Source organism: Ascaphus truei, chromosome 3 (genome assembly GCF_040206685.1).
Source record: "Ascaphus truei isolate aAscTru1 chromosome 3, aAscTru1.hap1, whole genome shotgun sequence".
Taxonomy (NCBI): Eukaryota; Metazoa; Chordata; class Amphibia; order Anura; family Ascaphidae; genus Ascaphus; species Ascaphus truei.
In genome coordinates this window covers 152,325,928-152,353,690 of record NC_134485.1, presented here as the reverse complement: position 1 = coordinate 152,353,690, position 27,763 = coordinate 152,325,928, and the positions used below count along the sequence as shown (strand labels likewise).

At 52.0% G+C, this 27,763-nt stretch overlaps 2 protein-coding genes across 12 annotated transcripts in view; one reads left to right on the top strand and one right to left on the bottom strand.

The window, feature by feature from the left end:
• VMP1 (vacuole membrane protein 1) overlaps positions 1-5,156 on the bottom strand; it is a 479,796-nt gene extending 474,640 nt beyond the window's left edge. For 3 of the 5 annotated variants that reach the window (XM_075589658.1, XM_075589660.1, XM_075589661.1), the window contains exon 1: positions 4,897-5,156. The gene's annotated coding sequence lies outside the window, so the exon portion shown is untranslated. The remainder of the gene's footprint in view (positions 1-4,896) is intronic. The other 2 variants (XM_075589657.1, XM_075589656.1) reach the window with 2 other exon arrangements.
• On the top strand, positions 4,964-27,481 carry PTRH2 (peptidyl-tRNA hydrolase 2). Of its 7 annotated transcripts, none has more exons than XM_075589664.1 (3): positions 4,964-5,137; positions 8,194-8,376; positions 25,968-27,481. In XM_075589664.1, the coding sequence occupies exon 3, from the start codon at positions 25,978-25,980 to the stop codon at positions 26,491-26,493; it is 516 nt and encodes a 171-aa protein (XP_075445779.1). In that variant the 5' UTR covers positions 4,964-5,137; positions 8,194-8,376; positions 25,968-25,977; the 3' UTR covers positions 26,494-27,481. The 7 variants fall into 7 exon arrangements, with proteins under 7 accessions (XP_075445779.1, XP_075445780.1, XP_075445781.1 ...); XM_075589662.1 differs by lacking the exon at positions 4,964-5,137 and adding an exon at positions 5,193-5,472; XM_075589668.1 differs by lacking the exon at positions 4,964-5,137 and adding an exon at positions 5,218-5,261.
• The last annotated feature ends 282 nt before the right edge of the window (positions 27,482-27,763 follow it).

Below are 27,763 nucleotides of genomic sequence, written 5' to 3'. Positions count from 1 at the left end.
TGGGAAGCCCATAAGGCGACAATCCGAGGAAATCTTATCTCGATTGCCTCCCACCGGAAGAAAACTAAACTCAAATTAACTAAAGAGCTTACAGACAAAATAATCGACTTAGAGCAGCAGCATAAAAATAACCCCTCCCGGAGAATTTATAAACAATTGACAACTGCTCGAAACGATTTAAGAATCATCCAATTAGAAGGCGTAGAAAAAGCTCTTAGATGGACGGGTCAGAGGTACTATGATAAAGGGAACAAGGCCGATAGACTTCTTGCTAGCAAGTTACGAGGAATACAGAAAAGATCGCAAATCACGGCGATCAGGAATAATTCGGGTGAACTCCAATATAACGGAAAAAAAATAGCAGAGGAATTCACCAAATTCTACACCAAATTATATAACCTAAGGACCCACTCTGCTACTTCTAGAGCGACGGATACGGCATTAGCCACCGATTACTTATCCGATTGCAACCTTCCATCATTAACAGAGGAAGAAAATACTTATCTAAATGTGAAAATTACGCTAGACGAATTAGAAACGGCCGTTAGAGCCTCAAAGATCTCCAAGGCGCCGGGCCCTGATGGCTTCACAAATGCATACTACAAGAAATTCTTCCCCATCCTGTCCAAACATCTATTAAGTTTGTTCAACTCATTTCTAGAAGGGAGTCCTATCCCGTCCACAATGTCGTCCGCAAATCTGGCAATAATACTTAAAGACGGGAAGGACCCCACCCAATGTGGCAGTTATAGACCAATTTCATTGTTGAACAACGACCTTAAACTATATAGTAAAATTTTGGCGAACAGACTTAATCCCATCCTCCCGAGATTAATACACAAGGACCAGGTCGGGTTTGTCCTGGGCCGTCAGGCCTCAGACAATACACGTAAAATAATTAATTTAGTAGACCATGCCCACCTTTCAGGCTCGAAGGCAATGTTATTAAGCCTAGACGCAGAGAAGGCGTTTGACAGGATTGACTGGCTATTTCTAAACCAGACACTGATTAAATTTGGCTTCAGAGACTCGTTCTTAAAGGGTGTTCAAGCACTTTATCAGAATCCCTCTGCCTCGGTACGCCTCTCAGGCGGAGGCTCTGAACGATTCCAAATCCAGAATGGCACCCGACAAGGATGCCCCCTATCTCCCCTTCTCTTCGCCCTCACGATTGAACCACTGGCGTCTAAAATAAGACGGAACCCGAACATCCAGGGAATCCCGATCGATAAAGCACAATACAAAATCTCCCTATTCGCTGATGACATCATTCTTACTCTGACTAAACCTCTAACTTCCCTCCCTAACCTCCAGAGGGAACTGTCAGAGTTTGGTAGAGTATCAGGATATAAGATAAACAGCGACAAATCAGAGGCTCTAAATCTTAGTCTCCCAGATCCCGAAGTCAATCTCCTCAAAACCAATTTTAGCTACAGATGGTGCCCTTCATACATTAAATATCTGGGAATTAATGTGTCAAGGCACTATCGGGATTTATACCGGGATAACTACCCGCGGTTATGGGACAAGATCAAAAAGGATCTAGATCAGTGGGAAGGTTACCAGATATCGTGGTTCAGTCGCATGATTTCCATTAAGATGAATATACTCCCAAGAATGTTATACCTCTTTCAAACACTCCCGACCCATGTTCCGGGCGCTGATCTAAAAAACATGCAAAACAGAATATTCCACTTTATTTGGCAGGGCAAAAGACCCCAAGTCGCCAGATCGGTCTTGATGGCAGCAGGATCTAGGGGAGGACTGGGGGTACCAGACTTACACAGATATTACTTAGCTGCACAGCTCAAGCAGGTAGTAATGTGGAATTCGGACCCGACACGTTGTAGTTGGGTGGAGATAGAGACTCAATGTGCCAAAATGCCTTCTCTGCAAGCCTGCCTCTGGAGCCTGGACAGAGGAGAGGGGCATACACACAATCTTAAACTACAGGCCTCTCGTTTCACATGGGACGTCTGGTTACGATGTAAATACAAATATGGCCTTACTACCAAAAGTTCCCAATTGACCCCCATCTTTAACAATCCAAAGTTCCCCCCGAGATGTGGATCTAAACTGTTCGATCAATACAGCACAAGGGGTATAGAGGCGATTGCGGATCTTCTGAGCCTAGGGAGGCTTCTGAGTTTCCAAGAAATAAGGACCAAATATAAAATTAGAGAATTGGACACATTCAAATACCTTCAAATCAGAAACTTTATTATGCCCTCTCCCAGAATACCCCACTCTCACGTCGTTTGAACTTCTTTGCGAGACAAAGACCCACCAGATAGGTCTAATCTCAGACATATACGGGGCTCTAGAGCGCTCCTCGATCCCCAAAAAGCATGATTATATGCTCAAATGGGCAGCTGACCTGAATACAAATATAGACAGAGAGACTTGGGAAGAAATCTGGGAGACAGCCTCGGAGACCTCCCTATGTACTACAATAAAGGAAAACATTTATAAAATTATGTTTGGCTGGTATCTTACCCCAGCACGATTAAACCAGATCTACCCTCTGGCATCAGATCTATGTTGGAGAGGCTAACCTACCTGCTGGCTGCACCATTGAAGGACATGGTCCGGCCAGTCAGGAAATTAATATCCTTCATTCTTACCGCGGCTCGATGCTGTATTGCGGCCTCCTGGAGGAAAACAACTACGCCGGCACTGGGAACGATCAGAAAAAGAGTCGACGAGGTGATGGTCATGGAAAGGCTCACCGCCATCGTTAGACAAAAACTCCCTGTCTACGAGGACATCTGGGAACCATGGATCTCCAGCAATAGGGCCAGACAACCAATCCCAGCGCGTCAGAGACCGACCCCTCCAGCAGGGGTGCTCTGAGATTACCTGCAAGTCCATACCCCCAACAGTCAGATGGGTCCCCCACCCCCCCTCTCTACCCCCCCCCCCTCATCCTCCCAGTCCCTCTCCCCTCTGCCTTCCCTCTCTGAAGGCACTCCCCCCTCTTCTACTGACAACTGCGGTTGTCTACCTGTTTTCCCCCAAAAAGTTGTGGTATTGAAAATGTTAGGCTCTATCGCATGCTGTCACTGCATATCTACCTAAATGCCTAATAAAATTGTTTGAAAAAAATAAAATAAACCTTCCTGTTGATTTCTGTCTATGTGACTGGACAGAGAAACAGTCTGTTTATGACTGATTCAGTGTCTCTCTAGTCACGTTTACCCCCACCCGACATGGAGCCCCAGTGGAACTGAAACACCCCAGAAGGAGGCGCACATAAAGTGAAAAATAAAAGAAATATTCAACTTCTTAGTGCCCTTTGTCAGTATAACGGGCACTCACAAATTCAGTGATGAGGTGCTTGGTTTTTGAAGGTAAAAAACACCGAATGCGCCAAACTGAGGCTACGGATAGTGAACATGAAATCAATGCAGGCACTCCCTGATGACATCAGTACGTCAATGCCAACGATCATTTCGCGGATTGCTTTATCTATGTGTGTATGTGTGTATGTGTGTATGTGTGTATATATGTGTATGTGTGTATGTGTGTATATATGTGTGTATGTGTGTATATATGTGTATGTGTGTATGTGTGTATATGTGTATATGTGTATATGTGTATATGTGTATATACCTGAATGATTCATTACAGACGACACCTTTTGCCTAGTCGCACGTCCGTGACGTCATGCGCATGCGCAGTACCCCGTTTGAGACTCCGTTTTTGCCAGAACTGCCCTCTTATGGGTAGGAACTTAGGTAATACATCCCTAACATTGGCTCTCAGCCCGTGATGCCTCTGTGACACATTATGCTAATGAATTAGTTTACTCCCTACTACATGTGCTACCCATTAAACACCACAGGTGCCCACTATCACCAGCCTAATTAGAGCAGGTCCAGTTGCAGGATCCCCTGTAGTGTCCCTTCTCTAGGACATACTCATGTGCTGTGAGCTTCTCTCCTTGATTCCTCAAAGACTGTGCAGAGTACCTGACATGAGGTGAAGTATCATTCATTTGCTGCCACAGACCTAGGTGTGCTCCTTGTGACTATATATGTGTTTTTTCACAGCTAGTCTGTTGTTTTTGCATTGGTGTAATTTTGCCCCCTGATGTAGGGAGACTGCTGCACTTTGTTATACAGTCCACCAATCACCTTATTTAGCCACCTTTTAATGTCTGTCAGCAGCTTCTACATTTACACCCTGTCGGGTACTCTTTAGCATCTATATGTCTTATTAGACCTTGTACTGTCTCTCAGGGTAACTCCCTGAATTGAGGGTTTATCTAGTTTGCACTTCTCAGGGGATCCATGCCTTGTTTTAAAATTTCTGTGCTTTAATTTTACTTTATGTTCTGTAACTTTTTCAATAAACATTGTGATTTTGTACTGTCAGGCATACCAGAGTGCTTTCATTGGGGCTCTTTTCCCTTTTTTTGCAATAATTTATGCCCTTATAGCACCACCGACAGATGACTACATCTTAAATTTCTTATATTAGAAAAGTCGGTTGCAGAGTTGCCTTTACTCATCCCATGGATGCGGGGTCATCTCTTTTTTCTTTTTCTCATACAATATATATATATATATATATATATATATATATATATTTTTTTTATTTTTTTTTAAATCACTAGATTTGTTACCATTAATAACATGTTTTTAGAAATTATGGTAATAGTATTATTAAAAATGATTGTTGCCTGAACACAATCCACTTCATCCCCTGGACGAATGACCGCGTGTATATAACAACACAAACGTCAGTATAACCTGTGCATCCCGTGACTATCATATGATTATCAAATAGTAATTAGCAGTGTAGAAAGGGCTCTCCCTGCCAGTGTTTACTGATGAAGCAGTATCATCTCTATCCCTCTCTCTACTTCTCTCAGTATCCCCATCTCTCTCTCACCAGCTCTGCTCTCGGCGCGAAGGCGGCTGCTCACACTCCTCACACTCACCGGGTTACAGGAAGCAGACCTGACGTCACTTCCTTCCACACCAACACCTTTCCTTCATTCACTGTGACGCATGAACTATGCGACGCCCTTTACATTTGGGCTAAACGAATAAAATCGCCTACTACTCTTTCACGTTTCTTCTCTGCTGGAAGATTCCCCCAATCAACTTGAGAAAGAACTGGGGAGTAGATGGTAAGAGATCGTTGAAGGGCGTGAGGTTTTTTTTTTTGGCTGCGCATCGATGACGTTAGAACAGAGCGACAGAAAGGAACCAGGAAGTGACTGCAGCAACGAGGGAGGATTAGGGAGAGGTTTGGTGAGATCTGCAATCGAGCAAACACCTTTATTATTTAACAGCCTGCACGCTGCTGTCTTTCCGGAAAAGATACATGTACAATGCGGTTATGTTGGTAATGAAGTAACGACCGAAACCCAACATGTTACAGTGAGATGAAGGAGGCTCTTATGGAAAACATGTTGATTTAGATTTTCCTCCATAGTTTCAAAAATCAAGTCAGGTTTAACAGGTAGGGCAGGTTCACAATGAGAATGTGAAAAACTTGGCACTTACTTGACCGCACTCAATAAATGCAATGTAAGGATATGTCTGAATGGATAGTGGTGGAACAGGGAGGGACCCTATACCCTCCACAGATATACAATGACATATAGGGAAGTTCCCAGCACTCAAGAACAAGATCATCGTGGAATAAGCCAAATCAGATTGTAATATATTACGTGTAGATGTGTGTGTGTGTGTGTGTGTGTGTGTGTGTGTGTGTGTGTGTGTGTGTGTGTGTGTGTGTATATATATATATATATATATATATATATATTATAAAAAAAAAAAAAGCCCCCCTGAGGAAGGTCCTGCCAGGACCGAAACGTTGGGTTTATAGTGTGCTGTTTTGTGACTGCTAATACATGTCTTTTTGCTATATCTGAGTGTTGCTGTTTTTGTGCCTTCTCTTATGGGAAGACGGGTTTTTTATATATATATATATATATATATATATATATATATATATATATATATAAAAGACATGCAAATGAACATACAGTAATATTTACAGTTGCTATATATATATATATATATATATATATATATATATATATATACTCACACTAATGAAAAGTGTAATCTGACACAAAAGTGATGTGAAGTCTAAGGCCGCGCGTATAGTGCCCGCGATGGCGATGCGTTACGCCGTCACCGCTAGCAAACGTATTTCGCTTTGCGGCGGAGTTGCGGGCGACCAGGCCATTGATTGGTTCAGGGGCTGTCACATGAGGCGACAGCCCCTGAAAAATCAAATATTGCCTGCTTAAAAAAAATTGCGTTGCTTTGTCGCCGTCGGACTTACTATAAGCGCACACGCCGGCGACAATGCATTTGTTTTCGGGCGACGTTGCATCGTCGTCGTCGGCACTATAAGCGCAGCCTAAAGGGGATGCAACATGAGGAGAGGGAGGAGAGGGTGTGGGGGTTATGAAAGTCAAGGGAAATAAGGGGGATGAGCCTCCCCTGGCAACCAGAACCGAGATTTTCTTCTGGGTTAGGTCAGTCAAGGGGTTTGGCTAGGGCGCTGTACTGGGGCACAAACTTCCTATAGTAGCTAGCGGTGCCTCAGAAAACCATAACCTGCTTCTTTGTGCAGGGCACTGGTCACTCTAACATTGCCTCCACTTTAGTATGCTCTGGCTTGAGGTATCCCCCTCCTACCCTATGCCCTAGGTACAGTACCTCTGCCATTCCGACTAGACACTTAGATGGTTAACCCGGCTTCCCTGATGCTCCTCAGCACCGCTGCTACATGCTCTAAGTGTGTTTCCCAGGAGTTGCTAAACATAGCTATATCATCTAGGTATGCCTGAGCAAAACTTTGCATCCCCTCCAGTAACCTATTGACAAGGCGTTGGAAGGTAGCCGTGGCATTCTACATCCCGATTGGAATAACTAGACATTCATATAAGCCATTCGGGGTGCTGAAAGCTGCCAATAACCCTGGGACATATACATGGTGGTCAGATACCTTGCCCCTGCAAGCTCATCTAGGAGCTCATCCATGCGGGGCATGGGATAAGCATCTGACTCTGTCTGAGCGTTGAGCTGCCGGTAGTCCACACACAACCGGGTGGTTCCATCCTACTTGGGTACCAGGACTACTGGTGAAGCCCAAGTATTCTGAGACGGTACTATCACCCCTAGGACCTGCATCTCTTCTAACCCCTCCGCTATGCTCCGCTTCACCTCTGCAGATTCCCAATAGGCATTCTTATGCAGGGGTATCTAATCCCCGGTGAACCTGCCTGGCTTGTCCGTGAAAAGGACCTTATACTCGTCTAGCATAGCTCGTGCTTGCACTTTCTGGGGTGCCTTGAGTTCCCCCCTGCCTAACTTCCACTGGGAGATTGGGCAGAGCTTGGCTCACCGAGTCCCCCATCGGTGGGCTACAGATAGCCAGCACTGATGGCTCACTCGTGTGATAAGCCTTCAACATATTAATGTGATATGTCCTATGCATCGCTGTCTCAGGGTCTAACTGTACAACATAGTTGCCCACGTTCACCCGCCGGAGTAGCATATACGGGCCAGCCGAGGCAGCCATGAGTTTGTTTTGCCGAGTGGGCTTCAGAACAAGCACTTTCTACCCCAGGATGAACTCTCTACTATGGCATTCCGATCATAGCAACGCTTCTGCTTGGTCTGAGCATCCTGCAGGTTAGCCTGTGCCAACCCCATGAGATTTTCTAACTGCTCCCTGAGCTCTACTACTGTAAGATCCCGGGGAACACCTCTCCCAAAGAGGGTTTCCCCCGCGCCGCAACTCCCCGGTCCCGGCTCCACAGTCTCACCGCCGCGAGTGGGACCCTCCTCCTTCCTCTCCAGTCCCCGCAGCTGTCACAGGACGCGCGCATGCGCGCGCACACACAGACTCTTCAGTCCTTCCGCGGGAGGAACTCCCACCCCCTGCCCAGGCCGCGCGCACCTCGCCCGCGCGGTGCACACGCCTGATGCGTGTGCACCGCTCACAAGCCTCGCGTCAACTCACCAGCTGTGACACATCCCCTACCTATCCCTGCCTCCCATGGGGTCGCTCCTCCGTCCCTCCCCCTGTTCCTAATGGGCTATGATTCACATTTCTACCCTGCTCAGCCATTCCTTCTTTGGCTGAGCATAGCTTCGTGTGACCTGCGTTACCCACGTTCGTGCCTGCCTTAGTGCTTTTTGCCTCTGTCTCTTCTAGTGATCTCCTGTGTACCGAACCGGCTTGACTGTGGACCCGCTCTGGATTTCGACCTCTGGCTTGCCCTCTGACCTCCCGAACTCTCCAACCCTCCACCTCGGCTTACGGATTCCTACCTACCTCCCGGCTCCAAACCCAAGGCTCTCGGCACCGACTATTCTACTGGAACTTCCCAATTATCCGGCGAGTATCTGAACTTTTTATCATTTCTCCCGTGCAGTTCCGGACGCCTACTATCCACCTTCCAGGCGTGTCCCCGCAGCTGTGGGTGCAAGTATTACCCTTTCCACCTCAGTTCCGGGGTCCCTCCTTGTCCGTGGTGAGCGCAGCGTGACAACTACATACTGTAGCACAGAAGCATCAGTATCTGTAGTCTCCCCTTCCCATCCCTCATGGAACAGGTCAAATGGTCTCAGGTCTCTGCGCCCATATAGGAGCTCAAAAGAAGAGAACCCGGTGGACTCTTGCGGTACCTCTCGGTACGCAAACAGCAAATGCTGTAAATGAGCCTCACAGTCTCCCTGTTCAGCTTCTACAAATGCCACAGCATTTGCTTCAGGGTACCATTGAACCGCTCACACTGTTCGTTTGTCTGGGTGTGGTAAGGGGCAGTACGGAGGGCTGTCACCCCGCACGTAGCCCAGAGACACTGGAGCAATTCAGAAATGAATTGCGCCCCTTGGTCAGTTAGAATCTCACTAGGGAATCCTACCCTAGTAAAAATCCCTATAAATGCCTCTGCCACCTTCCTTGCCTCGATTTGAGGAGGGCTACCTATTTGCAAAATCAACCACCATGAGGACGTAACTCTTCCCTGACCGGCTAGGGATCATAAGTGGACCCACTATGTCTACTACTACTCTCTGAAAAGGTTAACTGATCACCAATAGTGGGTTCAGGGGGACCTTCACACAGTCAACCGACTTACCTACCCGCTGGCAAGCATCACAGAAGCGGCAGAATGCCGATACTGCCTGAGATGCCCCCGTACAGTAGAAACGCTGCAGTTGCTGGAATCTAGTGCAGGAGATCCCCTAATGCCCCGCTACTGGAATGGAGTGGGCTACCTGCAACAACTGCTGCCTATACTCCCTGGGTACTACTAACTGTCTCCTACCTGTCAATACCCTGTCTGGAGCATCGGTGGCTTGCCCACGATGCCAGACATAGCGATCCGACACACTCGGCTGCCCGCAGTCTCATGCCCTCTAAGTCGGGATCGGAGTGTACAGCTTCTCTGAACCGTGCACCGAGCTCCGGCCATTCACCCGTAGTCATTAAGTCAGGGGATGGGGAAGCAGGTATGTTGGCAGAGAGGTCAGGACACAGTACAGACTCGGTCTGGCTTACCTTGCCTGGTCTCCTCGGTGACCTCAGGAATCGGTGGTCTTCAAATGCAGGGGGAAGGTGATCTCCTCAGTGGGCAGGGGTACTAAAAGCTCCCCTGCCTGGGCAAGTGCCAGACGTTGGCTCCTTGTGACCGCGGCCACAGAAGCATCTTCTGCAGCAGATGAGGTGCCCCATGTAATTACAGAGTGGGATCTCAGTATTCATACCTGGCAGGACACCCACATCTCTCTTTCCTCGACCGGCACCCCAGTCAAGAATTGACATAGGTCCCCCGTCTGGCATGGTGACCTGCATCCCTGTGACAGGAAGCAAGTGCTCTGGGTTGACCATATCAGGTCGCACAAGAGTGACTGCGGCACTGGAGTCGATCAGGCCGGCTGCCTGGCGATCTCCGATGGTCACTGGATGCAAATGCTTCCTCCGGACATCATTCACCTGCAACTGGATGCCCACCTGTCTCCTCCACTGTCCCGTCTGTAGACAGTGTAGAGACCACTGCCTGGGTCCACTACTGTACCTGGTGGAAGGCTGCTCGCTGCTCCTCGGTTGGTGCTAGACCCACGCTGGCAACTGGTCGTGTTCCCCATACAGTTGGTCAGCTAGCCAGTAATTTATGTATTTTAGCATTTCTCTATCCAGACCCAGTAGTTCACTTTAATTGGGCTGTCTGCAGAGAAATGCTGGGTCATGACAAAAGTTTGGGAGCAGCTAGGTGTCGGGCCAAAAGGTGAGCGGGGAAGGGCTTATTACCAGGTCCGAGGATGGGCTCTCAGTGGGGCAGAGTCTTTGTTCCCCGCAGACACTGAGGTGCCTACCCAGGGGAGGTATAGAGCTTGCCAAGGGGACAAGCCCCGTAGGATTTCCATTGGCAAGTTTGAATTCCCCGCTTGCCAGCAGCTCCGTCATCCAAGGGCGGTCCTGAGCACCTAAGATGGCTCCTCTTCCCCATTGGTGCAGGCGGGTGAGCTCTCGTCCTCTGGCTGCACTGTCACGATCCGCACTGTGATTGACCTGCGGCGTCTGCTCCATGTTAAGTATAGCCAATGAGGGCTATGTAAGGCACGCGCCCGATCAGGGAACCAAAACATCTCTGGAGTCGATCTGAGACACAGTTGGGGGGCTTTTCAAAAGTGCTCTGTGGGAAATAGCACTGTTCTTGACGTAGAAGCACCGGAGCAGCCAAAAAATCCCAAGCAACTGCGGCGCTGATCAGACACGGCTGGCAGGAGATTCAAAAGTACTTTGTGTTAAAGAGCACTGAGAAGCCAGGGAAGAGGATGCTCAAGGTAAGCTGGCCCCTGCACCTAGTTGAGGCTAGTTTCTTGCCCCCAGTTGGTGAGTGTTTCACTGTGTTTATGTATTTTGTGTGTTTGCTGGCTTGCCAGGATAAACTTTCGTTTATTCAATTATTGTGTCCTGTCTGGTGATAGTGATCCTGGTGGTTTAGGTGTTAAAAGTTCTGGTCCCGCATGACATAAGGTAATGAAATTGTCAAGTCTGTGTTTACATATCATGTTTAATTGTATACTTGCACATCGTGGTTAGATACTGGCATGAATTAAAAACCTTATCCAGAAGGTAATTGTTCTGTTGGCAGATCCATCAAGCTTTTTCTGAGAGAATTTTTGATGGTTTTCTGCCCTTATCTCTTAAAATTGCTTTATCGTAGACATCTTCATTCATGCAAATACATCACTTCTGAACATGGGATTCTGCCACAGTAAAAAAAAAATATTCATTCTTTGCACACTTTTTGGGAGAATACAAAAGATCATTTTTGATCACACGGGATAAATGCTTTGTTTTAGCAAGGGTGTCGGATAACCCAGATCACAGGAGACACAATTGTATCAGCTGCGTATCAAAGGCTAAAGTAAAACTCAGGGGGTTTAGAAAAAAAACATTCCCCAATTTTAGCATAATAAACTGTTTATTTGCAGGTTGCAAACGCACAACGTTTTGCAAATCTCCCTTCCTGAGCGCAACGTTTTGGGAATCTCCCTTAGGTGAAATATTTACATATTATATATTTAATATTGCACCTGAGAGAGGGAGATTCCTGAAACGGTGTGCGTTTGCAACCTGCAAATACGTTTATTATGCTAAAATGTTGTGTAAATGCCTTTTCTCCTCTTCTTAACACTTCTCCTGCCTTCCTTAAATATTTTCTTCACAGAGGAGGTGTCTGTTGCTCTCATCCTCCCCCTCTTCCACTTGCCCTCTGGACCCCATTCTCTCCAATCTCCTCAAACCTCTTGCTTCCATCCTGATCCCTACACTCGCTCACATTTGTAACTCTTCCCTCTGCCCCACCTTCAAGCATGCAAAGTTACACATCAAATATAACATCTTTATCCCTGTCTGTCTCTTTAACTAGCACCCCGTTTCTTGAACACCAAGTATTTTCTCGCTTGTTCCATTTTCTTCACTTCTTTGATTTCCAAGACCTTCTACAGCAGCGTTTCCCAAATGGTGGGTCGCGACCCGGCACCGGGCCACGGCACCAAAATTGCCGGGGTCGCAGCGAGGCTGGCCGCGCGGTGTCTCCCGTCCCCCCTGCTCAATTTAAAAAAATGGCGGCGATTCCCCCCGCAGTCCCGCGCGCTTGCGCAGGGCCCGCTCCCTCCTCCCCCCCCGCTCCCTTCCTCCCCCCCCCCCCGCTCCCAACGTGGGACGGAGGAGGAAGTACCAGCTCCTCTGCGGCCCCGCACGTTACATGGGACGGAGAGGGAAGTACAAGCTCCTACTGCGGCCGGCTTCCCCCCGCGGCCAGCTTCCCGAGCTCACCTCCCGTGGCACCCCCTCCCGAGCCAACCTCCCGTGCCCCCAAGCCCACCTCACGTCCCGGGCAGCAGGGGATATCGGGGGGCAGCAGGGGAAAGCGTCCGGCGGCAAGGCAAGTCACCCACCCAGTCACTGCCTCCCACCCCAGTGCCCCTGGCCCCCTCCCTCCCACCCCAGTGCCCCTGGCCCCCACCCACCCACCCCAGTGCCCCTGGCCCCCACCCACCCCAGTGCCCCTGGCCCCCACCCACCCACCCCAGTGCCCCTGGCCCCCACCCACCCACCCCAGTGCCCCTGGCCCCCTCCCACCCACCCACCCCAGTGCCCCTGGCCCCCTCCCACCCACCCACCCCAGTGCCCTGGCCCCCTCCCACCCACCCACCCCAGTGCCCCTGGCCCCCTCCCACCCACCCACCCCAGTGCCCCTGGCCCCCTCCCACCCACCCACCCCAGTGCCCCTGGCCCCCTCCCACCCACCCACCCCAGTGCCCCTGGCCCCCTCCCACCCACCCACCCCAGTGCCCCTGGCCCCCTCCCACCCACCCACCCCAGTGCCCCTGGCCCCCTCCCACCCACCCACCCCAGTGCCCCTGGCCCCCTCCCACCCACCCACCCCAGTGCCCCTGGCCCCTCCCACCCACCCACCCCAGTGCCCCTGGCCCCCACCCACCCACCCCAGTGCCCCTGGCCCCCACCCACCCACCCCAGTGCCCCTGGCCCCCACCACCCACCCCAGTGCCCCTGGCCCCCTCCCACCCACCCACCCCAGTGCCCCTGGCCCCCTCCCACCCACCCACCCCAGTGCCCCTGGCCCCCTCCCACCCACCCACCCCAGTGCCCTGGGCCCCTCCCACCCACCCACCCCAGTGCCCCTGGGCCCCACCCACCCACCCCAGTGCCCCTGGCCCCCTCCCTCCCACCCAAGTGTCCCTGGCCCCCTCTCCAGTCACTCACATCCGTCGTTGCGGTAATTCACTGTTTGTGTCTGTGTGCGTATAGGGGAGAGCGAGTGTGTGTGTGTATCTGTGTGTGTATCTGTATCAGTGTGTGTGTGTAGCAGTGTCTCTGTGTGGCTGCGTGTGTGTGTATCAGAGGCTGTGTGTATGTATCAGTGTGTGTGTCAGTGGCTGCGTGTCTGTCAGTGGCTGTGTGTGTGTGTGTGTATCGGTGTGTGTATCAGTGGCTGTGTGTGTGTCTGTGCAGGCCCTATAGGCCAGTATAGGCGATAAAAATGTTAGTGGGTCATGAAGGAGAAGTTCAAAAATAACCGGGTCACGGAAAAAAAAGTTTGGGAAACCCTGTTCTACAGTGTATTCCTTCATGTTAACTATGTAACTACCATATTGGCCCAATTGAAGCAATTGTTTTAAAATTAAGTTGTGTTGAAACGTACATACTGGCTTTTATACCCTATTTCCTCGATTCTAAGACGCCATCGATTCTAAGACGCACCCTTGATTTAATAAAAAAATTGTGGGAAAAAAAAACCCAATATATTAAATGTGCAGATTTTTTTATTTTTTTAAGCAAACAGTAGCATACATTTATCTGCACTAGAGAGAGGCAGACACAGAATGGGGAGAGAGAGAGACAGTATCGGATGAGCAGAGAGAGAATGGATGGGGGGAGGAAGGAGAGAAAGGAGGGAAGGGGGGGAGAGAAAGGAGGGAAGGGGGGAGAGAAAGGAGGGAAGGGGGGGAGAGAAAGGAGGGAAGGGGGGGAAAGGAGGGAAGGGGGGGGGAAAGGAGGGAAGGAGGTGGGAAAGGGGGGAGAAAGGAAGGGGGAATGGAGGGATGGGGGAGAAGGGGATGGGGGAGAAGGGGATGGGGAAGAATGGAGACAGTGGAGGGGAGGAGGGGAGGGAGACAGTGGAGGGGAGGGAGACAGTGGAGGGGAGGGAGACAGTGGAGGGGAGGGGGGAGGGAGACAGTGGAGGGGAGGGAGACAGTGGAGGGGAGGGGGGGAGGGTGACAGTGGATGGGGAGGGGGGGAGGGAGACAGTGGGTGGGGAGGGTGGGAGGGAGACAGTGGATGGGGAGGGTGGGAGGGAGACAGTGGATGGGGAGGGTGGGAGGGAGACAGTGGATGGGGAGGGTGGGAGGGAGACAGTGGATGGGGAGGGTGGGAGGGAGACAGTGGATGGGGAGGGTGGGAGGGAGACAGTGGATGGGGAGGGAGACAGTGGATGGGGAGGGTGGGAGGGAGACAGTGGATGGGGAGGGTGGGAGGGAGATAGTGGATGGGGAGGGTGGGAGGGAGACAGTGGATGGGGAGGGTGGGAGGGAGACAGTGGATGGGGAGGGTGGGAGGGAGACAGTGGATGGGGAGGGTGGGAGGGAGACAGTTGAGGGGAGTGGGGAGGGAGACAGTGGAGGGGAGGGAGACAGTGGAGGGGAGGGGGGAGGGGGGGAGGGAGACAGTGAGGGGGGAGGGAGACAGTGGAGGGGAGGGGGGAGGGAGACAGTGGAGGGGGGAGGGAGACAGTTGAGGGAGGGGGGGAGGGAGACAGTGGAGGGGAGGGGGGGAGGGAGACAGTGGAGGGGAGGGGGGGAGGGAGACAGTGGAGGGGAGGGGGGGAGGGAGACAGTGGAGGGGAGGGGGGGAGGGAGACAGTGGAGGGGAGGGGGGGAGGGAGACAGTGGAGGGGAGGGGGGAGGAGACAGTGGAGGGGAGGGGGGAGGGAGACAGTGGAGGGGGGAGGGAGACAGTGGAGGGGAGAGGGAGACAGTGGAGGGGAGGGGGGAGGGAGACAGTGGAGGGGAGGGGGGAGGGAGACAGTGGAGGGGAGGGGGGAGGGAGACAGTGGAGGGGAGGGGGGGGGGGAGACAGTGGAGGGAGGGGGGGAGGGAGACAGTGGAGGGAGGGGGGGGGGGAGACAGTGGAGGGGAGGGGGGGAGGGAGACAGTGGAGGGGAGGGGGGAGGGAGACAGTGGAGGGGAGGGGGGGAGGGAGACAGTGGAGGGGAGGGGGGGAGGGAGACAGTGGAGGGGAGGGGGGGAGGGAGACAGTGGAGGGGAGGGGGACACACAGAGACACATACACAAACACAGAGTGACAGAGACAAACACACACAGAGACACATACACACACAGAAACCCTGTTCTACAGTGTATTCCTTCATGTTAACTATGTAACTACCATATTGGCCCAATTGAAGCAATTGTTTTAAAATTAAAGTTGTGTTGAAACGTACATACTGGCTTTTATACCCTATTCCTCGATTCTAAGACGCCATCGATTCTAAGACGCACCCTTGATTTAATAAAAAAATTGTGGGAAAAAAAACCCAATATATTAAATGTGCAGATTTTTTTATTTTTTTAAGCAAACAGTAGCATACATTTATCTGCACTAGAGAGAGGCAGACACAGAATGGGGAGAGAGAGAGACAGTATCGGATGAGCAGAGAGAGAATGGATGGGGGGAGGAAGGAGAGAAAGGAGGGAAGGGGGGGAGAGAAAGGAGGGAAGGGGGGAGAGAAAGGAGGGAAGGGGGGAGAGAAAGGAGGGAAGGGGGGGAAAGGAGGGAAGGGGGGGGAAAGGAGGGAAGGAGGTGGGAAGGGGGGGAGAAAGGGGGGGAATGGAGGGATGGGGAGAAGGGGATGGGGGAGAAGGGGATGGGGAAGAATGGAGACAGTGGAGGGGAGGAGGGGAGGGAGACAGTGGAGGGGAGGGAGACAGTGGAGGGGAGGGAGACAGTGGAGGGGAGGGGGAGGGAGACAGTGGAGGGGAGGGAGACAGTGGAGGGGAGGGGGGGAGGGTGACAGTGGATGGGGAGGGGGGGAGGGAGACAGTGGGTGGGGAGGGTGGGAGGGAGACAGTGGATGGGGAGGGTGGGAGGGAGACAGTGGATGGGGAGGGTGGGAGGGAGACAGTGGATGGGGAGGGTGGGAGGGAGACAGTGGATGGGGAGGGTGGAGGGAGACAGTGGATGGGGAGGGTGGGAGGGAGACAGTGGATGGGGAGGTGGGAGGGAGACAGTGGATGGGGAGGGAGACAGTGGATGGGGAGGGTGGGAGGGAGACAGTGGATGGGGAGGGTGGGAGGGAGATAGTGGATGGGGAGGGTGGGAGGGAGACAGTGGATGGGGAGGGTGGGAGGGAGACAGTGGATGGGGAGGGTGGGAGGGAGACAGTGGATGGGGAGGGTGGGAGGGAGACAGTGGATGGGGAGGGTGGGAGGGAGACAGTTGAGGGGAGTGGGGAGGGAGACAGTGGAGGGGAGGGAGACAGTGGAGGGGAGGGGGGAGGGAGACAGTGGAGGGGAGGGGGGGAGGGAGACAGTGGAGGGGGGAGGGAGACAGTGGAGGGGAGGGGGGAGGGAGACAGTGGAGGGGGGAGGGAGACAGTTGAGGGGAGGGGGGGAGGGAGACAGTGGAGGGGAGGGGGGGAGGGAGACAGTGGAGGGGAGGGGGGGAGGAGACAGTGGAGGGGAGGGGGGAGGGAGACAGTGGAGGGGAGGGGGGGAGGGAGACAGTGGAGGGGAGGGGGGGAGGGAGACAGTGGAGGGGAGGGGGGGAGGGAGACAGTGGAGGGGGGAGGGAGACAGTGGAGGGAGAGGGAGACAGTGGAGGGGAGGGGGGGGAGGGAGACAGTGGAGGGGAGGGGGGGAGGGAGACAGTGGAGGGGAGGGGGGAGGGAGACAGTGGAGGGGAGGGGGGGGGGAGACAGTGGAGGGGAGGGGGGAGGGAGACAGTGAGGGGAGGGGGGAGGAGACAGTGGAGGGAGGGGGGGAGGGAGACAGTGGAGGGGAGGGGGGAGGGAGACAGTGGAGGGGAGGGGGGGAGGGAGACAGTGGAGGGGAGGGGGACACACAGAGACACATACACAAACACAGAGTGACAGAGACAAACACACACAGAGACACATACACAAACACACACAGAGTAACAGACACACAGAGAGAGACACATACACACACACAGAGTGACAGAGAATCACACAGAGAGACACATACACACACAGAGTGACAGAGGATCACACAGAGAGAGAGACACATACACACACACACAGAGTGACAGAGACACACACACACACAGACACAAACACACACAGAGTGACAGAGAATCACACAGAGAGACACATACACACACAGAGTGACAGAGGATCACACAGAGAGAGAGACACATACACACACACACAGAGTGACAGAGACACACACACACACAGACACAAACACACACAGAGTGACAGAGAATCACACAGAGAGAGACACATACACACACAGAGTGACAGAGAATCACACAGAGAGAGACACATACACACACACAGTGACAGAGAGACACACATACACAGAGACACATACACACACAGAGTGATAGAATCACACAGAGAGAGACACATACACACACAGAGTGACAGAGAATCACACAGAGAGAGACACATACACACACAGAGTGACAGAGAATCACACAGAGAGACACATACACACAGAGTGATAGAATCACACAGAGAGACACATACACACAGAGTGATAGAATCACACAGAGAGACACATACACACAGAGTGATAGAATCACACAGAGAGACACATACACACAGAGTGATAGAATCACACAGAGAGACACATACACACAGAGTGATAGAATCACACAGAGAGAGACACATACACACACAGAGTGACAGAGAATCACACAGAGAGAGACACATACACACACAGAGTGACAGAGAATCACACAGAGAAAGACACATACACACAGAGTGACAGAGAGACACACATACACAGAGACACATACACACACACAGAGTGACAGAGACACACATACACAGAGACACATACACACACAGAGTGATAGAATCACACAGAGAGAGACACATACACACACAGAGTGATAGAATCACACAGAGAAAGACACATACACACACAGAGTGACAGAGACAAGGGAGGGGTCGGAGGGCTCGTGGGGCTGGCAGCCGAAGCTGTGAGTAGCAGAGGGGGGCGGGGGGGGGGAGCGGAGGGTTCATGGGGCAGGAAGCTGTGAGTAGTGGAGGGTTCATGGGGCAGGAAGCTGTGAGTAGTGGAGGGTTCATGGGCAGGAAGCTGTGAGTAGCAGAAGGGGGGGCGGAGGGTTCATGGGGCTGGAAGCTGTGAGGGGCGGAGGGTTCATGGGGCTGGAAGCTGTGAGTAGCAGAGGGCTGGAAGCTGTGAGTAGCAGAGGGCTGGAAGCTGTGAGTAGCAGAGGGCTGGAAGCTGTGAGTAGCAGAGGGCTGGAAGCTGTGAGTAGCAGAGGGCTGGATGCTGTGAGTAGCAGAGGGCTGGATGCTGTGAGTAGCAGAGGGCTGGATGCTGTGAGTAGCAGAGGGCTGGATGCTGTGAGTAGCAGAGGGCTGGATGCTGTGAGTAGCAGAGGGCTGGAAGCTGTGAGTAGCAGAGGGCTGGAAGCTGTGAGTAGCAGAGGGCTGGAAGCTGTGAGTAGCAGAGGGCTGGAAGCTGTGAGTAGCAGAGGGCTGGATGCTGTGAGTAGCAGTCAGGGACGGTCAGCTGGTGGTGCCGCTACAGCCGCACTGCTGTGGGTCGCAGAGGGGGGGCCAGCACTTCAAGCAACCAACTGAGACAAGGGGGAGAGCGGGCGGGGGCCGTGGTTCAAGCAGACGGCTACCGCGCTTTTTGTTAAAACGCTGAAAGGTGCACGCCCTCCGTCTGCAGCGCCCCCAAGCAGGTTTTTTTTTTTTTATTTTTTTAGTACATCGATTCTAAAACGCACCCCTATTTCAGAGATGTGAAATTGGGAAAAAAGTGCGTCTTAGAATCGAGGAAATACGGTATTTAAACGACACTAGATGGCGCTCTAATACTCTAAAATTTTGCAAATAATCATAAAATCATATACAGTGTGTAAATATAGTGCAAAGTGACAAAAAAATAAAATAAATCACGTGCAATAAGAGGTAAAATCACTCAAACCCTTGGAAGGACTGTTTCATGGTCCAAACGTTAGTTGGATATCTGCATATTTATTTCTAATATATTGTGAGTGTTCACTTGGGAGCCTTCTACATATTTTGTTTTGTTTAGACAATATTGCACTATGTAGTCTTTATTCTCTTTTAAGGTTCATCATCGCTCCCCTGGTTCTTCTATGCCTATACTCGCTTTTATAATGGGGCCTGTCCACTTTGCAAGCCAATCGTCAGTTGGCTGAGGTAGAAGGGTTTAATGGTGGAAGCTCCAACTTGGGGTCCCGAGGTAGCCATGTTGCTTGTGGCAGGGAGGTTAAGAAATGGAGACACTGACAGAGAGAGACTGTGTATGTGTGTGTATAAACTGTCTTCTTACCAACTGCTTCTGAAAATTAGGGGATCGCCCAATAATCAGGCAAATACGGTATGTTGCCAACGACCAGGTCATTACACCCTTCTTGTGTACTCTACTTATTTTCTGTTCTGATACTGGGGACCACCCTCTTATAGCACATAATCCCTACTCTTAGTATTTTTGATAAAGCTCTATCCTTGGTTTCCTCTTGCCTCTCCCATCATACTTTCAGTATCTTGTCTGCTAATACCATCTCTTTCTGCTTTCAATCTGTCAGTCTTCAGGGGTCTGTTCTCTGACCTCTTCTTTTTTTTTTCTCTCTCTCTCTACGTGCTCTAGATGACCTCATCACATCTTTTGGCTTGGGGAGAAGAGAGGTGGGGGAGAGAGAGAGGTGTGTGGGGGAGAGAGAGAGGTGTGTGGGGGAGAGAGAGGTGTGTGGGGGGAGAGAGAGGTGTGGGGGGGAGAGAGAGGTGTGGGGGGGAGAGAGAGGTGTGGGGGGGAGAGAGAGGTGTGGGGGGGGAGAGAGAGGTGTGGGGGGGAGAGAGAGGTGTGGGGGGAGAGAGAGGTGTGGGGGGGGAGAGAGGTGTGGGGGGGGAGAGAGGTGTGGGGGGGAGAGAGAGGTGTGGGGGGGGAGAGAGAGGTGTGGGGGGGGAGAGAGGTGTGGGGGGGGGAGAGAGGTGTGGGGGGGGGAGAGAGAGGTGTGGGGGGGGAGAGAGAGGGTGTGGGGGGGAGAGGTGTGGGGGGGGGAGAGAGGTGTGGGGGGGGGAGAGAGGTGTGGGGGGGGGAGAGAGGTGTGGGGGGGGGAGAGAGGTGTGGGGGGGGAGAGAGGTGTGGGGGGGGAGAGAGGTGTGGGGGGGGGAGAGAGGTGTGTGGGGGGGGGGGAGAGAGGTGGGGGGGGGAGAGAGGTGGGGGGGGAGAGAGGTGTGTGGGGGGGGGGGGAGAGAGGTGTGTGGGGGGGGGGGGAGAGGTGTGGGGGGGAGAGAGGTGTGGGGGGGAGAGAGGTGTGGGGGGGAGAGAGGTGAGGGGGGGGGGAGAGAGGTGTGGGGGGGGGAGAGAGGTGTGGGGGGGGAGAGAGGTGTGGGGGGGGAGAGAGGTGTGGGGGGGGGAGAGAGGTGTGGGGGGGGGAGAGAGGTGTGGGGGGGGGGAGAGAGGTGTGGGGGGGGGGGGAGAGAGGTGTGGGGGGGGGGAGAGAGGTGTGGGGGGGGGGGAGAGAGGTGTGGGGGGGGGGAGAGAGGTGTGGGGGGGGGGAGAGAGGTGTGGGGGGGGGGGAGAGAGGTGTGGGGGGGGGGAGAGAGGTGTGGGGGGGGGGAGAGAGGTGTGGGGGGGGGGAGAGAGGTGTGGGGGGGGGGAGAGAGGTGTGGGGGGGGGGAGAGAGGTGTGGGGGGGGGAGAGAGTGTGGGGGGGGGGAAGAGGTGGGGGGGGAGAAGAGAGGTGGGAGGGGAAAGAGGAGGGGGGGGGAAGAGAGAGGTGGGGGGGAGAGGAGGTGGGGGAGACAGACAGGTGGGGGAGGGGGAGAGAGGAGGGGGGAGAGGGGGAGGGGAGAGAGGTGGGGGAGGGGCGAGACGTGGGAGGGGAGAGGGGAGTGAGAGATGTGAGGGGGGAGGGGAGGGGCGAGAGGGGGGGAGACAGTTGGTGAGAAGAGAGAGGTGGGGAGAGAGAGACAGTTGGGGGAGAGAGAGATGGAGAGACAGTTGGGGGGAGAGAGACAGTTGGGGGGGAGAGAGACAGTTGGGGGGGGAGAGAGAGAGACAGTTGGGGGGGGGAGAGAGAGACACTTGGGGGGGGGGAGAGAGAGAGAGACAGTTGGGGAGAGAGACAGTTGGGGGGAGAGAGAGTTGGGAGAGAGAGAGAGACAGTTGGAGAGAGAGAGAGAGACAGTTGGAGAGAGAGAGAGACAGTTGGAGAGAGAGAGAGACAGTTGGAGAGAGAGAGAGACAGTTGGAGAGAGAGAGAGACAGTTGGAGAGAGAGAGAGACAATTGGAGAGAGAGAGAGAGACAGTTGGAGAGAGAGAGAGACAGTTGGGGAGAGAGAGAGAGAGAGACAGTTGGCGGAGAGAGAGAGAGAGAGAGAGACAGTTGGAGGAGAGAGAGAGAGAGAGAGACAGTTGGAGGAGGGAGAGAGATACAGTTGGAGGAGGGAGAGAGAGACAGTTGGAGGAGGGAGAGAGAGACAGTTGGAGGAGGGAGAGAGAGACAGTTGGAGGAGGGAGAGAGAGACAGTTGGAGGAGAGTTAGGAGAGAGAGAGAGAGAGAGTTTGGAGGAGAGAGAGAGACAGTTGGAGGAGAGAGAGAGACAGTTGGAGGAGAGAGAGACAGTTGGAGGAGAGAGAGAGACAGTTGGAGGAGAGAGAGAGACAGTTGGAGGAGAGAGAGAGACAGTTGGAGGAGAGAGAGATACAGTTGGAGGAGAGAGGGACAGTTGGAGGAGAGAGGGACAGTTGGAGGAGAGAGGGACAGTTGGAGGAGAGAGGGACAGTTGGAGGAGAGAGGGACAGTTGGAAGAGAGAGAGAGGGACAGTTGGAGGAGAGAGAGAGGGACAGTTGGAGGAGAGAGAGAGGGACAGTTGGAGGAGAGAGAGAGGGACAGTTGGAGGAGAGAGAGAGGGACAGTTGGAGGAGAGAGAGAGGGACAGTTGGAGGAGAGAGAGAGGGACAGTTGGAGGAGAGAGAGAGAGACAGTTGGAGGAGGGAGAGAGAGACAGTTGGAGGAGAGAGAGAGAGACAGTTGGAGGAGGGAGAGAGAGACAGTTGGAGGAGGGAGAGAGAGACAGTTGGAGGAGGGAGAGAGAGACAGTTGGAGGAGGGAGAGAGAGACAGTTGGAGGAGGGAGAGAGAGACAGTTGGAGGAGGGAGAGAGAGACAGTTGGAGGAGGGAGATAGAGAGAGGGTTAGGAGAGAGAGGGTTAGGAGAGAGAGAGAGGGTTAGGAGAGAGAGAGAGAGTTAGGAGAGAGAGAGAGAGAGTTAGGAGAGAGAGAGAGAGTTAGGAGAGAGAGAGAGAGTTAGGAGAGAGAGAGAGAGTTAGGAGAGAGAGAGAGAGTTAGGAGAGAGAGACAGTTGGAGGAGAGAGAGGGACAGTTGGAGGAGAGAGTGAGAGTTGGAGGAGAGAGAGACAGTTGGAGGAGAGAGAGAGACAGTTGGAGGAGAGAGAGGGACAGTTGGAGGAGAGAGAGGGACAGTTGGAGGAGAGAGAGGGACAGTTGGAGGAGAGAGAGAGGGACAGTTGGAGGAGGGAGAGAGAGACAGTTGGAGGAGGGAGAGAGAGACAGTTGGAGGAGGGAGAGAGAGACAGTTGGAGGAGGGAGAGAGAGACAGTTGGAGGAGGGAGAGAGAGACAGTTGGAGGAGGGAGAGAGAGACAGTTGGAGGAGGGAGAGAGAGACAGTTGGAGGAGGGAGAGAGAGACAGTTGGAGGAGGGAGAGAGAGACAGTTGGAGGAGGGAGAGAGAGACAGTTGGAGGAGGGAGATAGAGAGAGGGTTAGGAGAGAGAGAGAGGGTTAGGAGAGAGAGAGAGAGTTAGGAGAGAGAGAGAGAGTTAGGAGAGAGAGAGAGAGTTAGGAGAGAGAGAGAGAGTTAGGAGAGAGAGACAGTTGGAGGAGAGAGAGGGACAGTTGGAGGAGAGAGTGAGAGTTGGAGGAGAGAGAGACAGTTGGAGGAGAGAGAGAGACAGTTGGAGGAGAGAGAGGGACAGTTGGAGGAGAGAGAGGGACAGTTGGAGGAGAGAGAGGGACAGTTGGAGGAGAGAGAGAGGGACAGTTGGAGGAGGGAGAGAGAGACAGTTGGAGGAGGGAGAGAGAGACAGTTGGAGGAGGGAGAGAGAGACAGTTGGAGGAGGGAGAGAGAGACAGTTGGAGGAGGGAGAGAGAGACAGTTGGAGGAGGGAGAGAGAGACAGTTGGAGGAGGGAGAGAGAGACAGTTGGAGGAGGGAGAGAGAGACAGTTGGAGGAGGGAGAGAGAGACAGTTGGAGGAGGGAGATAGAGAGAGGGTTAGGAGAGAGAGGGTTAGGAGAGAGAGAGAGGGTTAGGAGAGAGAGAGAGTTAGGAGAGAGAGAGAGAGTTAGGAGAGAGAGAGAGAGTTAGGAGAGAGAGAGAGAGTTAGGAGAGAGAGAGAGAGTTAGGAGAGAGAGAGAGAGTTAGGAGAGAGAGACAGTTGGAGGAGAGAGAGGGACAGTTGGAGGAGAGAGTGAGAGTTGGAGGAGAGAGAGACAGTTGGAGGAGAGAGAGAGACAGTTGGAGGAGAGAGAGGGACAGTTGGAGGAGAGAGAGGGACAGTTGGAGGAGAGAGAGGGACAGTTGGAGGAGAGAGAGGGACAGTTGGAGGAGAGAGAGGGACAGTTGGAGGAGAGAGAGAGGGACAGTTGGAGGAGAGAGAGAGGGACAGTTGGAGGAGAGAGAGAGGGACAGTTGGAGGAGAGAGAGAGGGACAGTTGGAGGAGAGAGAGAGGGACAGTTGGAGGAGAGAGAGAGGGACAGTTGGAGGAGAGAGAGAGGGACAGTTGGAGGAGAGAGAGAGGGACAGTTGGAGGAGAGAGAGAGGGACAGTTGGAGGAGAGAGAGAGGGACAGTTGGAGGAGAGAGAGAGGGACAGTTGGAGGAGAGAGAGAGTTTGGAGAGAGAGAGAGAGTTTGGAGAGAGAGAGCGAGAGTTTGGAGAGAGAGAGCGAGAGTTTGGAGAGAGAGAGCGAGAGTTTGAGAGAGAGAGAGCGAGAGTTTGGAGAGAGAGAGCGAGAGTTTGGAGAGAGAGAGCGAGAGTTTGGAGAGAGAGAGCGAGAGTTTGGAGAGAGAGAGCGAGAGTTTGGAGAGAGAGAGCGAGAGTTTGGAGAGAGAGAGCGAGAGTTTGGAGAGAGAGAGCGAGAGTTTGGAGAGAGAGAGAGCGAGAGTTTGGAGAGAGAGAGAGCGAGAGTTTGGAGAGAGAGAGAGCGAGAGTTTGGAGAGAGAGAGAGCGAGAGTTTGGAGAGAGAGAGAGCGAGAGTTTGGAGAGAGAGAGAGCGAGAGTTTGGAGAGAGAGAGAGCGAGAGTTTGGAGAGAGAGAGAGCGAGAGTTTGGAGAGAGAGAGAGCGAGAGTTTGGAGAGAGAGAGAGCGAGAGTTTGGAGAGAGAGAGAGCGAGAGTTTGGAGAGAGAGAGAGCGAGAGTTTGGAGAGAGAGAGAGCGAGAGTTTGGAGAGAGAGAGAGCGAGAGTTTGGAGAGAGAGAGAGCGAGAGTTTGGAGAGAGCGAGAGTTTGGAGAGAGCGAGAGTTTGGAGAGAGCGAGAGTTTGGAGAGAGCGAGAGTTTGGAGAGAGCGAGAGTTTGGAGAGAGCGAGAGTTTGGAGAGAGCGAGAGTTTGGAGAGAGCGAGAGTTTGGAGAGAGCGAGAGTTTGGAGAGAGCGAGAGTTTGGAGAGAGCGAGAGTTTGGAGAGAGCGAGAGTTTGGAGAGAGCGAGAGTTTGGAGAGAGCGAGAGTTTGGAGAGAGCGAGAGTTTGGAGAGAGCGAGAGTTTGGAGAGAGAGAGAGTGAGAGCGAGAGTTTGGAGAGAGCGAGAGCGAGAGTTTGGAGAGAGAGAGAGCGAGAGTTTGGAGAGAGAGAGAGCGAGAGTTTGGAGAGAGAGAGAGAGAGCGAGAGTTTGGAGAGAGAGAGAGAGAGCGAGAGTTTGGAGAGAGAGAGAGAGAGTTTGGAGAGAGAGAGAGAGCGAGAGTTTGGAGAGAGAGAGAGAGAGTTTGGAGAGAGAGAGAGAGAGCGAGAGTTTGGAGAGAGAGAGAGAGCGAGAGTTTGGAGAGAGAGAGAGAGCGAGAGTTTGGAGAGAGAGAGAGAGCGAGAGTTTGGAGAGAGAGAGAGAGCGAGAGTTTGGAGAGAGAGAGAGAGAGAGAGAGAGTTTGGAGAGAGAGAGAGAGAGCGAGAGTTTGGAGAGAGAGAGAGAGAGCGAGAGAGCGAGAGTTTGGAGAGAGAGAGAGAGCGAGAGTTTGGAGAGAGAGAGAGAGCGAGAGTTTGGAGAGAGAGAGAGAGAGAGTTTGGAGAGAGAGAGAGAGAGCGAGAGTTTGGAGAGAGCGAGAGTTTGGAGAGAGAGAGAGAGAGAGAGAGAGAGTTTGGAGAGAGAGAGAGAGAGAGAGTTTGGAGAGAGAGTTAGAGATCAGTAGCAGCAGAAGTGACACATTAGTTGCAAACACATTAAGGCTACCATCGCTGTATTTTAAGTGATGGGCATTCAAGCAAGGTGCTTCTGTAGGCGCGAGACAGAGTTCTTAAATACTTTCATACTGCAGACCAGGGACTTACTTGTATGTCTACCTTAAACATGTTGCACAATTATATGCATTATTGTGATATACACTTTCATCAGGCTTTTTCTTCAATGACAAATTCAATCTGAAAGATGTCATTTGTTTCACTCATTTCATTCTTATATTTTAGGTAATCTGTAATGGATTATTTTTCTAATCCTGGGGCTCTGACACTGGCAGCAGGAGTATCTTGTGGCGTTTTCCTTGGCTGGGTCCTTCGTGGTCGGTATGGTTACCCCTGGAACATTGGAACCATGGCAGCTAAAGAAATGGGGCGTGAAGTGAGCATCATGGGAGAGAGCAGCGAGTTCAAAATGATATTGGTTGTCCGCAATGATTTGAAAATGGGGAAAGGAAAAGTGGCTGCGCAGTGCTCACATGCTGCAGTGTCGGCTTACAAGCAACTCCTGAAGAGAAATCCAGAGCTTCTTAAGCAGTGGGAATATTGTGGGCAACCAAAGGTAGTGGTGAAAGTACCTGATGAAGACAGCTTGGTTGAACTTCTTACTCATACTAAACAGCTGGGATTGACCATTAGTTTGATTCAAGATGCTGGCCGTACTCAAATAGCGCCAGGCTCTCTGACTATCCTTGGTGTAGGACCAGGTCCTGCTGATCTAGTTGACAAGGTGACAGGACATTTAAAACTCTTTTGAGGTTAAAGCCAAGTTTGAAATTGTAGCTTTGTTGGCAACATAGCTATATCTTAATTGAAAATGTAACAATGGTCTTGTTTGTGTAACTGGAAACATTGGGGAAACTAAAGACTCCTGTGTAAGTTATAGGATGGGTGTTATGCAACAGAACAGCTATATTTAGAAAGATTATTTTAAAGTCGGGAGCAAACTTGCCATATTATTTTCTATCAGGATATGGTCATTTGCAGAGGAAGAACTAGACATTTCTGTGTGAAGTTCCATCAACTGCGCCCCCCTTCCCCCCAAGGAAAAGCAATAATCATGTAATTTGTTTCACATTTTCTTAACTTGTCTTTTATTGTATATTCAGCCGTTTTTTATTGTATGTTCAGCAGTTATTTTGTGGGAAAGGGGAGGAAGGCACAGAACTCAAACCAGGGGGAAAGAAGAAAAGGGGGGATAGGGGTTTATGTAAATGCATGTAATGCACATTTAAAACGGCTTAAATACAAACGTACATAATACATTTTTAGGTATTACAGGGACAAAGTAAAAAGGAAGAAGACATGACTGCAACAAATAAAGATATCGGTTATGCTATTTGACAAATTACAAACTTGGTTCCATGCATTTATTAATATCTATAGGCCTGACAGAATGTGAAATATACAGAGTTTCCTGATGATGACCAGTGTCCCGTACTGCACACCTGCGAGCACCTGACCTGCATATGGGACAAGGGTTAATACACCGCTCGCAAGCTGTCCCACGCTGCCCCTTTGCAAAGGTCCCTCAAATGAGTAATATTTTCCCTAAATCCATCCACGTATACCATCTGTCACAAACAGCACACAAGTGGGCACCTCACAGATATGCACATGGCTACTCTTGCCAACTCACCTTTCGCTTGCACAAGGTACAGTACCTCCAATGAGTTATAATCATATCTATATGCTTCCACCACCTGCGATAGTGATGCAAATAAAGGATGTAAAATTAATATTTACCATGGTCTCATGTCCCTGTTTATAATAGAAAAAACTATACACTTCACACAAAAATCTGTTTAGGCAAAATGTGTCTGAAAATGGAAATACTCTCTCCAGAGTATGCAACCGTTCATTCAGAGCCCAAACCATCTCTGTGTATTTCTCTCTCTGATATATGTATGTATGTATATTTATATATATATATATTTATTTATTTCTCTGTCTCTCTCTTTGTCTCTCTCTGTGTGTCTCTCTGCGTGCAGGTCTAATAGCGGCCGCATGTTTACACGCTGCGTGCG

Coding starts and splice junctions, on each gene's coding strand:
- PTRH2 (XM_075589664.1), top strand. CDS start 25,978: ATGGATTATTTTTCTAATCCTGGGGCTCTGACACTGGCAGCAGGAGTA.